The sequence below is a fragment of the Leptonotus elevatus genome, chromosome 3, assembly GCF_054856555.1.
Source record: "Leptonotus elevatus isolate MCC_2025b chromosome 3, RoL_Lele_1.0, whole genome shotgun sequence".
Classification (NCBI taxonomy): Eukaryota; Metazoa; Chordata; class Actinopteri; order Syngnathiformes; family Syngnathidae; genus Leptonotus; species Leptonotus elevatus.
Window position 1 is genome coordinate 25833676 of NC_141241.1, and position 13326 is coordinate 25847001.

General features: G+C 36.7%; 2 protein-coding genes across 2 annotated transcripts; one reads left to right on the plus strand and one right to left on the minus strand.

Annotated features, from left to right (window-relative positions):
- Positions 1-54: 54 nt before the first annotated feature.
- On the plus strand, positions 55-6051 carry mfap1 (microfibril associated protein 1). The gene is made up of 8 exons (XM_086071401.1): positions 55-265; positions 794-1013; positions 1097-1235; positions 2765-2952; positions 3047-3316; positions 3453-3612; positions 5170-5259; positions 5461-6051. The coding sequence occupies exons 1-8, from the start codon at positions 184-186 to the stop codon at positions 5638-5640; spliced, it is 1329 nt and encodes a 442-aa protein (XP_085927527.1). The 5' UTR covers positions 55-183; the 3' UTR covers positions 5641-6051.
- A 39-nt stretch (positions 6052-6090) lies between these two features.
- hypk (huntingtin interacting protein K) lies at positions 6091-8487 on the minus strand. The gene is made up of 4 exons (XM_086071403.1): positions 8291-8487; positions 7769-7824; positions 6848-6899; positions 6091-6326 (listed from the first exon to the last, which is right to left on the minus strand). The coding sequence occupies exons 1-4, from the start codon at positions 8450-8452 to the stop codon at positions 6231-6233; spliced, it is 366 nt and encodes a 121-aa protein (XP_085927529.1). The 5' UTR covers positions 8453-8487; the 3' UTR covers positions 6091-6230.
- Between the last annotated feature and the right edge of the window lie 4839 nt (positions 8488-13326).

Consider the following 13326-nt stretch of genomic DNA (forward strand, 5'->3'; position numbering starts at 1 on the left):
TAATGCACCAAAAGGGGTTATGAACCGCCAAACAAAACAGGAGGAAGACCCTGGCTCCGCCCACTTTGCACCACCGTAGTACTGTTGTGTACTTTCGGATGTTCAATATCTGAAGGGCTGGCACGTTGTTTTCTCCAGCGAAATACTGTATTTGTCTGAATTTGGTTTGTCCACCAGGCAGCCATGTCTAACCACGATTCAGCCAACATGAAGCTGCCACCTATACAGTCCACGGCTGGGGCCGTACCGGTCCGGAATGAGAAAGGTTAGACGTAAAAGGCTAGCTAAAAGCGTACTAGCGTAGCATGCTAATGCTAACGCCATGGCTAAGCATCGTTCTTGTTCAATTTGATAACGAATGATTCTATGGCTGTCGATTTAGTAAAAATGTTTGTTGACGTTAATGGTTTCGAACCTATTACGTCGTTACACAACCAATGCAATCTTGGGACACTGACAACGTGTCATACTAAAGATGAACAATGTTTTAATAGAATGTAATCAATTATGATTCGATACTTAAAAAAAAAAAAAAGGAAACATAAGTGACACTAAGTAATGAATAATAATAATGCATCGGATTTATATAGCGCTTGCCGATTTTCTATACACTCAAAGATGTTTTACAATAAAAACTAAGGTGTATGCCAATAATTTAAGTTATGCATTTATTTATAGTGGTTCAGAAATCCTTTTTTTTTTTTTTTTTAATAGTTTATGCTGCTTAAATTTTTTTTATTAGGAAATCCTTGATTTTGTACACTTTGTAATCAATTTGTGCATTGTTTCCTAGGTGAGATCTCAATGGAAAAGGTGAAGGTGAAGAGATATGTGTCAGGCAAACGTCCAGACTATGCACCGATGGAGTCATCAGACGAGGAAGAGGAGGATTTCCAGTTTGTTAAAAAGGGGAAAGAAATGGAGCCCGAGATGATCGAACAGGAGGAAGAGGACGTGTCTGACCCACGTCTTAAGCGTTTGCTCAACCGTGTCTCTGAGGACGTTGAGGAGAGGTATCACCTGGCTTCTCCATTTTCACATTCTGAGCTCAGCAGGATGACAGTTTGTACATGAGAATGTTTCTGTCTTTACTCAGGCTCGCCAGACATCGACAGATTGTAGAGCCTGAAGTTGTTGCTGAGAGCAGCGAAGACTCTGATGAAGGGACGTGGCATCCACAACGTGAGGAAAGCAGCGAGGATGAAGAAGAGGAAGAGGAAGAAGTTGACGATGAGGTTCACATCTATATTGAATTTTATACAACTACAGGGCATAATTTAGTTTTCATACAAGTAGAGATGCTAGTATTCCTTTCCCCCCCAGACCTATTCCAGTATGAATACTAAACTCTTGAGTAGTCACCGATATCATTAACAAGTACCGATGCCATTAGTACTTTTGATACCATTCAGCCATCCTTTATCTATACATAAAATAAAATGAAAACAAAACAACTCAATGAAATAGACCTATATATCCCAATGTAGCATTTTCCATAGAATTAGGGATGTTCAATACCACAATCTTTCAGACCAATGATAGTACAAGTACTCAACTCTTAAGTAGTCACCGACACCAATAGTAATTTTGATATATACAATAATTTATTTTATTTTATTTTAATTAATTTAAAGAATTACCTACAGTATATATCTCAAAATAGATTTTCCCCCCCTTAAAATTGCATAAAATAAAGGGCAAATTTCTATTCTAATCTCTAGTTCCTAATTGTAAAACGGCCACAAGAGGCAGCCACCTTTGCAAGTACCTATACCTTGAAATAAGGTATACTTGGTATCACCCATCCATACTTAAAATTGCATTCATTTAAAAAAAATTTTTTTTTTGTTATTAAAAACAAAAACGGGTTCAATCCTACCTCCGACTGTACATTGCAAATGTATCCATACACCTACTGATCATCATATCAGGAAAATTGCAGGAAATTTTATTATAAATCAATTTTCTATTATTCTATTTCTAATTCATGATCGTAAAAGGGCCTCAAGATGGCAGCTGTTTTGCAAGTACCGATACCTTGAAATAAGGCTGGGCATCGGCTCGTTATAGATACCGGGTATTGGTACTCAACCATCCTTAATTACGGAGGTCTGCGTTTTATGACGGTATCAACATACGGAGTTTTGAAGTCGTAAAATGCTTGCATTGAGCTAGTGTAAGGGTTCGCTATCAAGTGGTAGGCACACATAGTTACCGCTGTACTTAACTAGTTTTCTTTGAATTGCTTTATATACTGTAATTGGCCTAAAAGTATTTTTTCATACATGTGTTATCTGTAAGTATGATTTTATTAATGTGTTTAACATTGGTCAGCAATAAGACCAGAGTGCAGTCCTTCTCAAATAGGGGGTTGTGTGACTCCAGGAATAAATTTTTTGCCTTACTAGAATAAATTGTATTTATTAATTGCTACAGTAGATGACAGTGGCACTCTCATTGGCAGGGGTGTACTTAGAATTTTATAATAAAAAACAAATGATACTATTTATAGTGCAGATGGGCGAGTACTGATACACCAGGTATCGGAATTATTTCAAGGTACTCGCGACGGCAGTAAAGTAAAGCGACCGCACTTTTGTGGCCATTTTACGATCAGTAACTAGAAATTAGAAGAATAGAAAATTGCCATTAATCTCATGCAATTTTAAGGAAAAACGCTATATTGGGATACATAGGCCTTTCTTGTAAACCAAAGATCCCTAAATGGCAGAGGTAAGAACCCCCCCAAATATTCTTTGTGCAGGAAATCGAGAGGCGTCGAGCAACGATGCGGGAACGGGCTTTGGAACGCAAGACTGAAGAGATGGAGGTGCTGGAGGTGGAGGAGGAAGGCAAATCTGGGGAGGAATCGGAATCAGAGTCCGAGTATGAAGAATATACGGATAGTGAAGATGAAGCCGAGCCCAGGCTCAAACCAGTCTTCATCCGCAAGTAAGAGCTGCTTCGATCATGCTTGTGCCTCATTCTCAGGTTTATTGGCCTCCCAAAACAAGTTTGGTGTGCCCTGAATGTGTTTGCATCTCAGAAAAGACAGAGTGACCGTGGCAGAGCGGGAAGCAGAGCAGGTAAAGCAAAGAGAGCTGGAGGCTGAAGCCAAGAGGCAGCAGGAGGAGCGACGACGCTACACACTGAAGATAGTCGAAGAGGAGGCCAAGAAGGAGTTTGAGGAGAATCGACGCACGCTAGCCGCTCTGGATGCCCTCGACACAGATGGCGAGAACGAAGAGGAGGAATACGAAGCCTGGAAAGTTCGAGAACTGAAACGAATTAAGAAGGACAGAGAAGGCCGAGAAGTGTGAGTACAAGCTGACATTTTTATTTCTGAACATGTTGGACACCATTTGGCTTATACGTGTAGGATACGGCGACATAATTCCAGTTTGTTGAATTCTGAAACACCATTTGGTCATCCAAATTGTTTGTGTTGACAGGATGGAGAAGGAAAAGGCAGAAATTGATCGATTCCGTAATATGAAGGATGAGGAGCGCAGGATTGAGCTCCGCAACAATGGCAAAGTCATCACCAACAAAGCATCCAAAGGCAAATACAAGTTCCTTCAGAAGTACTACCATAGAGGAGCCTTTTTCTTGGTGAGTTGCTACACAGATGCATTTTGGGATATGCTGTTTATAGTCTCTGCATTTGGTTTTTGTTTGGTTGAACTTTGTACATCTTGTGGGCCACATACTGTAAATATTTGACTCTTGGACAAAAATGGCAGCTAACATAACACCCAAAGACAAATATTCTTTCTAATCTATAAAACAATTAATATAAATCATAATCATTGAGCTCAATCAAATCACTCTTTTTCTACTCTTATTGCATTGTGTGTATACTTAATGCATGCACAGCAGCACACTGCCCCTAAGAAGACAATTCGCACACACAGCAGAAATAGCTGCTATTTTTTGCTCCCCTTATTTGAAATTGGTATTAAATACCCGTATTTTCGGCACTATAAGGCACACCTAAAAGCCTTTAATTTTCTCAAAAACTTGACAGTGCGCCTTATAATCCGATACGCCTTATATATGTGGATCAATATTGGTTAAGTAAGCAATGCAACCCCAGACACTACAGTAGCTTCTATTCTAGCCTTACATATGGAAACAGTTTTTAAATAGGCCATTCATTGAAAGGTGCACCTTATAATCCGATGCGCCTTACACTGCGAAAAATACCGTAATTCTAAGGAATTTTTATTGTCGTACCAACACACATCTGCACATGATATGGCACGAAATATGATACCCGAGGTCCCAGGTTAGCACAATAACTCCCAAGACTTAGAACAACAAAGTAAGTAAAAAAAAAAAAAAATTAGATCAGGGAGATGCTTATTCATGGGTTGGTTGTGTGCAAAGATGCAACGCAGCAAAGGTGTGGCTGCAGCAGAATGAAAATGCAAAAGGATCGCATTTTACATGATATTTGCAAGGTTATTTTGTAGGGCTGGGTATTGATTCAAATGTCCTCAATCGAGCCGATTTGGATTCACAAGAGTTCAATTTCATTCGATTTAAAATGTTCCTGATTCGATTCACTTAATTCAATCAGACATTGATTTATTATGGAACATCAATTATTCTTAAATAACAATGACATGATTTAAAAACAATTCCACAAACAATTAAATTATTGCAGAGGCAGTAACGATTCAATAATCGTAAATAAAAATTAAAAATATTCTGACTTGTAAAGTGCATTAAGTCAGGTCTTTCATAAATGTAACAAAATACTTTTAAATTCATGTAAACAGTAAATTACAAGAAAATGGAAAGATACAAAAAAATTGGCTTTTTAAATTCAATTTTGTTGTTAATTTATGGCAAAAAAGAGATATTAAAATAATCGAGTCATGGTTTTATGAATCGATATCACACTAGAGAAGGAAAATCGATTCGATATCGAAAAGAATAGTGCGTTCAAGAATAAAGTGTTCAACTTGCAGGGATGAATAGGCGTGATGGTCGTTTTGAGAAGTTCCATTTTGGTAATAAATAACTAAGGTTTGAAATCAATGAATCATTGGTTTTAGTAATACGTAATAAAGTAATACTGTACTTACAAAGTGCAACCCTGCTTGCCCCTTGCTTTGAGTAAATGGTAGGAGTTTGTATGAGTAAATGTGATTTGTGTTGCAGGATGAGGAGGACGACGTGTACAAGAGAGACTTCAGTGCACCCACTCTGGAGGATCACTTCAACAAAACCATCCTGCCCAAAGTCATGCAGGTCAGCGCCAACATGTACTTCTTTTATCTAGTTGAAATGTATTTAATGCAGGGAATATGTTAGTGTAGCAAAAAAAAGAGAGAGAGAGGGAGGCTAATTTGGACTTTGTTGCCAACTATATTGTGTTGTTAACAATCTTGGAACATCTGTAGTCAAATGTTTCCTCTTTTGACATGTTTTTCCATTTTGAATCCCAATAAGGTTAAAAACTTTGGGCGGTCCGGACGTACCAAGTATACTCACCTGGTGGATCAGGACACCACGTCGTTTGACTCTGCGTGGGCTCAGGAAAGTGCTCAGAACAACAAGTTCTTTAAGCAGAAGGCAGCCGGAGTAAGAGATGTGTTTGACAAACCCACAGTGAAAAGGAAGAAGACATAAGATTTGCCAGCTTTAGGGCATTTGGCCCTTGCCTGGACTTGATTTTGTAAAAGAAAACAAATTGTGTTTGGGTTGTTTCAATCTATCTTGAAAGACTGAATACATTATTTAAGATGGGTTTGAAAACTGACGTTTTCTCTGTATTTTGACCAACAATGTTTATTGCAGCAGATGAAATGCATAACTGTCAATCCTGTTGGAACATCATCAACAACACATCTCATCCATTACTCGGAAGCTCTTTGAGGGCTAGTTAGTGAATTGATTCAGATGTGCAGTAACTTTGTGCATATTTGCCATTGTATGATTTTGAGTTAACAGATTTTTTTTTCATCACACTTCCATATTTGTGAAAGGTAAATTTTCGTCTTTGTACAAATAAAACTTGTATTTTGCAGACTTTTAACAAAACCAAGGTACAGCATAAATCTAAACAAGCACACAAAGACATCAAGTCTTGAAAATATTTTATTGTCAAAACTTTTCCTCTCCGCACCCCCAAGATTACACCACAATATATTTAAGAGTTCAATCCGAATGAAATTTGTCTGGGAAAAAAAATGGCAAAAGTCTTGTGTGCATGCGTGTGTTCAGCTGCTCAGAGTCACAAGCGCTTCCACAACGTTGCCCATGTGTTCCCTCAGACTGCGCTCTGCTGCGAACCTTGAAATCTCCATCTCGGACATCTGTGTCACAACATGATCAGTTGATCACCACACAAGCTTTAGTGTCAAGTGAAATACATTTGGAAAATCAAAATATCTGTGACTGCTCAAAAGCTCACCCACAAAATTCACCTGTTCAAATCTCATTTGAACTATTTTTTTTGTGGTACTTAACTTTTTATGTTTGAGATGTTACTTATTAGCCAAGTACTAAAATTGCTCTGCAATGTTTATTTTTATACTCTGTTAACAATTACAAGTTGACAACTATATGAATTTTACAGGATATGACCCCTCATTTGCATCATTGCTCTTTTTACATTTGATTGGAGGTGTACACTATATTCCAAAAGTAATTGGGAAGAACTTTTACAGCAGGTCAACAAACTCTTTAAAACCAAAAACAGAATTGCTTGTATCACTTAGGTTCTTATGGTTGGTTATATGTTGTAATTCATGACCCCTTCATGTGCATTAGCTAAAATGCAGACACTTCTAAACTAAAACATGAAAATATATTTGGCAAATATTAACAAACTTACAATTAACTCCACGTCCTCTTTCTTGATAGTGACTTTGGCCAACTCCTTTTCTCTGAAAGAATAAACAAGACAAAATAAATAAATCACCCTGTGGTTTCACGGCATGCTTCACATGTAAAATTCAATGATTTATGTGTTTTCACACCTAAAGTTATACGAAGTGTCTATTTTGCAGTGTCCGGCAAAGCTCCTGCTATCGTTATTTTGCCATGAATTGCGCGAGAAGTTACTACAAGTATAAATTCTGCGCCGGGAAATGCATACTAGCTCGTGATGGAATGGTTAAGGTGGTCACCCCTTAAAGCGAAATTCACCCCAGTCAACCAAACTCTTGCTTCAGGGGTGTTGCCTGGAGGACTGATAGGCTTGCGAATGGGGAGAGGATTGGGCGTGGTGTGGCTGGCTGTGATTGACAGCAGCAGTGGAAACTATGATCTAAATAATTTCTATAGTATGACAAGCTATACTAAAAAATAAACTAACCAAATGCTATGCTAATAAATTCACTAACCTGAAAATCGGTATAAATGTTTGCTTCACATGCCCACAATTGACAAATATTAACAACATCCCCTGATCGAATCACAAGACGGAAAGGAAAAACTTTAAAAAACTGAGACTGAGCCGGTGGGTGGCAGAGCAACTACGTCATATTCTAGAAGTGATGTAGTAAATCACTTCTTGTCCAATGAGAGGACAAACAGCAAAAAAGTGTTCATCCCAGTGTTTATCTTGAAGTCGGGCCTGGCAATCAATCAAATAAATTCGATTAATCGACATTTTACACATAGAATCGTTGAAAATGCGCTGAATCGTGAAATTAAGGTTCATATAAATAAATACACGTGTCTTCTGGATTATTAGAAGCTATTGTTATTAGATTCTGTTGTATCCAAACGTTATTGTGAGTTGTAACCTTACCTCTCTTGTTTGGCTTTCTGTTCTCGTGACCTTCTGTCTCCAATTACTGACATGGCCTAAAACACACACAAACATATATGATGTTAAGTAAATGTACTAAAAAACAAGGTGCATTTTAAGTACAACGTTTGTGAGTGATATGAGAAGCATGTCTTTACCTTCACAAACATAGCGCTTTAAGACTACAACACAGCATACAGTATTTTATTTATTACAGTAGTGTTTATGTTGTTTACAATTTTAAGACATTGTTAAGAAATAAAAAAAACTACATGTTCAGCGGTGTGGCGAAAGGCTACCTAGCTCACTGGTGCAATGTTATCATATTCAAGTATGTATATGAAGAGTTTATCTTACGTAACAGTGATTTTGTAACAAGAGCAATATCAACGTAAAATGTTGCAATTAATGTAATTAATCACTCATTAATTGTGCAATTTGATCACCGCACCGCGACACTGAATGCATTCACCAGTGGTCACATGTTTGTTAACAAGAGCCAACTGCATCAGGTTCACTTACCGTTTGTAAATCGGAACTAGATATTTCTTTCTCTTCCGCATAATCGGTGACTCTCTCCAAATCGGCGGCACCGCTGTCATGTTTACGAGGCTTTTCTGCCGGCTTCCCAGTGCAGTTTTCGTCGGCTTCCAGGTCCAAATCGACATCTCCCTCGGTCGCCATGTTTGCAAGGAGGAAAGGAAAGCCTGGCGGAAGCTCTTCTTTTTTTCTCGTAAATTGTGGCAAGGTAGCCACAGTTTGATGCATTACCGCTCTCTACAGTTTTTTTTTGTCATTGCATCTTTTTTGTTTAAGTTCATTAACATTTGTTTAAACTTTTTTACATTAATAAATTACCTTATTATTTTAATTAGCTTTTAGAGGGGGGTTGTTAGTTTTTAATTTGTTTTAGTATTAGTTTGAGTTTATGACGTTTTTTGCCCCCAAATTTGAAGAGCACCTTTTACTGCACACTGTCATCTACTCATTTTCAAATCGTTTAATTACTTGCATAATTTAAAATGAAGAATATTTTTGCTGTAATTATTGCTTGCTTTAGAGATATAAAATGTAGTTTCCCTTAGTTGTTTTTTTTGTTTTTTAATAATCGTGTTTATATTTTACACATTAAATTCTGCAGAGTAAATTTTACTCTATTTAGAGTTGTACCAAATAGACTCTGTTTTAGAGTAATGTTGACACTTGGAAGAAAGTAAAATTAAGAATTTGAGGGTTGAGGAGCAAACTCACGACCTTCAGCTTGGGAGACTGCCAATCTATTCTCTGAGCTGTGTGTTAGTGTATTGCTCGTGTCAGCTGGAATCTTTGTAACTCCAAAAGACCAAAAATTTCTGCTCTCTTGGATGTAAGCAAACAGTAAGAGTGGCATAAATTAGGTGCTAGTGGGACAGTATCCAAAATGAAGGTTGTGAGTTCATTCCTCAACCCTTCAGTGATAATATAATTTAAGATACTGTACATCCTCCAGCACAACTGATTCTGAAGATCAACATAGTATTGGAAGTGCCACAGCCAAGTCAAACACTACAAAATGCAAATAATTGACAGTTAGCAACCAATTAATGCAATTTCATGAAACAAATATTACAATTTAGGTTGTAAATGTAGGCCAGTTCTTCAGAGATTATTTTGTGCAGCACAGACAGCCTTAATGGCGCTGATGGTTTGCCACTTCTTCGTGATTGGCTTGCATCATCCGGAGTAGTTTCTGTACTTTTATCCATGAAGTCTTCTGTAAATAATAGATTGTATGCTAACGTTGTTCCTGCCCTCCGAAGCTTGTCTGTCGGTCTGTCTGTCCACATCACCACCCCTCCTTCTGGGATTCTTTATAGCGTGATCTAAATTTTACCATTTTGTGCTGTTTTAGCTCTGTAGCTCAGATTAGCTTGAATGTAAAGTGAGATGTAATACATAAAGTGTATAAGCATCTTTTATTGTGATTTATGCAAACTTGAGATTGAATAAAAGTTGTTGAGTGTTAAAGAATAAATGAATTATGTAGTCTTTCAATAGTCCGGATTAGATTACCCGTTCACTTCATGCTTGTTATTCTTTTTCTGACGATTATAAGAGGGTTACTTGACTTTGAATAGAAATAAACATTCGACTATTGTGTCACATAAGCTTTTTCCAGACATTTCCTGCTCTTTTGTGGGTGAACATCTTTCCCAGCATAATCAGATTCAGAAAGAATAGAACGACTTCCGAGGTAGACTAAAAATTCAGTGCTTCGTCCGTGAGGCAATGTGTGTATTGCTTTACGACTGGAAGAATGTGGCCATAAGGGTTTAGATCCCCCATCAGGGCGGACAACATAACCATGGAAAATGGGCGGGTTGTTTTCAGAAGGGAAGCTGGTGTAAAAACTATGGAGGACCAAAACTGCCAAATTTAAAAAATAAATAAATGACTAAACAAATAAATAAATGACAACGTGAAAAGAAAAACAGATGTAAAAAAAAAAAGTATAATTAAAAAATTTAACAAAAAATAAAAAATAAAAATAACTATATATATATAAAATATTATATAATATTATATATAAGACTTTTTATTTATTTTTTTACCCATGGATTGAAATCTTAACCTAATGTACTGGGTCAAATCCTCAACCAAATGCGCTTGGTATGGTATGACTAACCCAGCAATGGCTCCTTCCCTTTGGGACCCAACACTGGGTTAGCTATTTCACCCAATTTGAATTACTTTTGACCCAGCAGTTTTAAGAGTGTAAAGGTCTAAATCAAAGTCATCACATTTATTCATCTTTATTTTATGATGTATTTTTCCTACACGTGCAACTATACAGTGGGTTGCTGTATTGATCGAATACATCGCAATTTGCTTTCGGTGTTGCAACAGCGACACTATTGATTAACTGATACAACTTGTATACATGTACACAATTTAAGAACTCTCAAATCCTCTGTGAATAATCAATCTCTTATCAGTGTAATTCCTTTGCACTCGTCATGTCCCTCTTATAAATGTGTATTGTGAACATTGTGTTTCTATATCAAACCATCTGTTTGCTGCTCTCAGATCCAATGAAACTGTTACAATGAGCAGCAACAGTGTCAAAACACAGAGTACTATGGTGTATATACGGTAGTCATACTCTAACATTTATGGCTGATGGATGTGTTATTTCTCTGGCCAAAACTTGGATTTGAGCCAAAAGTTTTTGCCAAATTCTATTGAAACCATAGATTGAACACTTTAAACAGTTATTTGCTTCCTCTAATTTGCTTTTGTTTGTCCTCCCTGGCACTTCCACAAGGCAGAAGTAATTATCCGACAGTGAAAGGGGCCCCCAGGAATGCTGGCCCATGAGCGGCTGATTGCATCTTTCTGAGAAACATGTGTTTGTCACTGGGGAAAAAATCGTTTATGACCGCTCATGGTGGAATCCTGTTAGATATTGGGGCTTTGGTGATAGTTAGTGCACAGCTCCGATAGTTAGTTTGAAAGAGAAGTTATTAAAATTCTTAAAATATTGTTATGATGATAATTGGTAAATGGTTTCATAACTTTTTCAAAAGTCTATAATAACAATGTAAATGCTTAAAAATGAATTAATATATGTTCTTGCTGTGCTAACTGAGGTGTCATTTCTGTGTTTGGTGGAAGGATGTAGGCGTTTTCACCTTGTGTGTTTGCTAGTCTAATCCTCTTTGCTGAGTGTAACCACTCCTTTGTTCCGCAGTTCCTAGAAAGTAAACGTTGGCACTGATTCTGTACCCTTTTTGGACATGCTTAATACCCCGCTAAAAGCGTTTGGTTATGCAACAAGCAACAGCCATATCAACCTTGAGATTTGAGTTGTTTAAGAAATCATATTGTTGCCCTTTGCATCACATCCTGCTCTTCTGTCTTACTGTTCTGTAATACAGGGGCATAATAACCAACTCATATTGCTAGGACGTGACCAGTTAAACTTGCCTCCATGTGTTAAAATGCTGCTAACGTCTTTACATTTATGGACACTCACTTTTTTCCCCCTCCACACTCTGGGCTCTGCTTTGGCAAGTACAAGCAAGCAGACAGCCTCAGCGCACACTTGCCATTGCGCACACAAAACATTCTGATTTCAGCAAGAGGTGTATACATTTTGCCATCATGATTGATGTAATTGCTTGGGACAGTTTGATGAAAGCATGTCACAGATATGTTAAGACATCTTGAAATGGTTTAAAATAGTGAGAAAAAAAATAGATATATATATATATAGTAAATATATGTGTACTATAATCTGTTTAAACCAGGTGTCTCCAACGTGATGCCTGCAGGCATGCTGGTAGCCCGCGAGGAACACTGAAGAAGTCTGTGAGCCTCTTCTAAAAATAGCTCACCATTTTTTGTGTTATTGTTCTTTAAAAAAAATTAAATAAAAAAATTACCAGTTAGCTGTATCCAATATTTGTTTTATATTCTTTTTAAATCATACAATACTGTTGTAAATTTGGAAATAATATTTGGAAAATAAAAATAGTTTAATAGTATTTTTATATAGTATTGGTCACCAACATGTATATAATTCGCAGTAGTATAAAGCCTGAAGAACATGCAGAGAGTGGTGATTTACTGATTGATCCACATATGGGAAAATATTAGCTTAAAACTCTCACTATGATGCAGTGCAGCACAATACTGCACACAACAATGAACATAGTTAAGGTCTATCTCTCTGACTGCGTCAAAAGTGAGCATTTTTAAGTTTGTAAAATAATAATATTTGATACAGTTCTTGTGTTGGATACAAATAACTTGTGAAAATGGTAATATTTCACTGTTAAGGCCTGTCAAGTGTCAAGGTTATTATAGTTAGCGAAGAACAATGAAATTAATAAAAACAAAATTGAAAAATTATTTTCATTAACCAATAAGATAAGAGTGCTTTTAAAACTAACTGAAACTACATGTTTAGTATTATTGTACAGCCATACTGAAAAAAGGTCGAGCAATGTTTTGGGAATTGTAGTTTACTTTACAGTATTACAGAATACTGTGACCTTGACAATATGCATTTGAAAAATACTCCATATATTAAAATAATAAAAAAAAAAAACTAATACTATAACTATTAAACACGAAACTAACCTAAATTAAAACAAAGCATTTTCTAAATATATAAAAACGATGGTAATAATGAACAAACCCGCTCTCTAAAACTAATTAAAACATTCTGAAATTTAAAAACATGTCAAAATAAAATAGAAAATATACAATAATTGAAAATCCCAAATTATTATAGCCCTGGTCATGAAATACTTGCAACTCTTTCCTGTTTCTGATGAGGCTATAAGAAGTAGCAGATGAGATGGGTTTGAGAGTTCACTGAGAATTTTTTTTAAAGTCAATTTCCATTTATTGTTTGTCGCATTAATGACAGCTTGATGCAGCTCACAGCTGTCTGACAGAACAATCTCTGCTTCTTTAAGCCTTCAATGAGTGTAACTCATCATAGCAACAGAGTCCTGTCTGCGATGGTGAAGGTTATCCTCACTGAAAGGAGGACTGTACAACGACAGGAT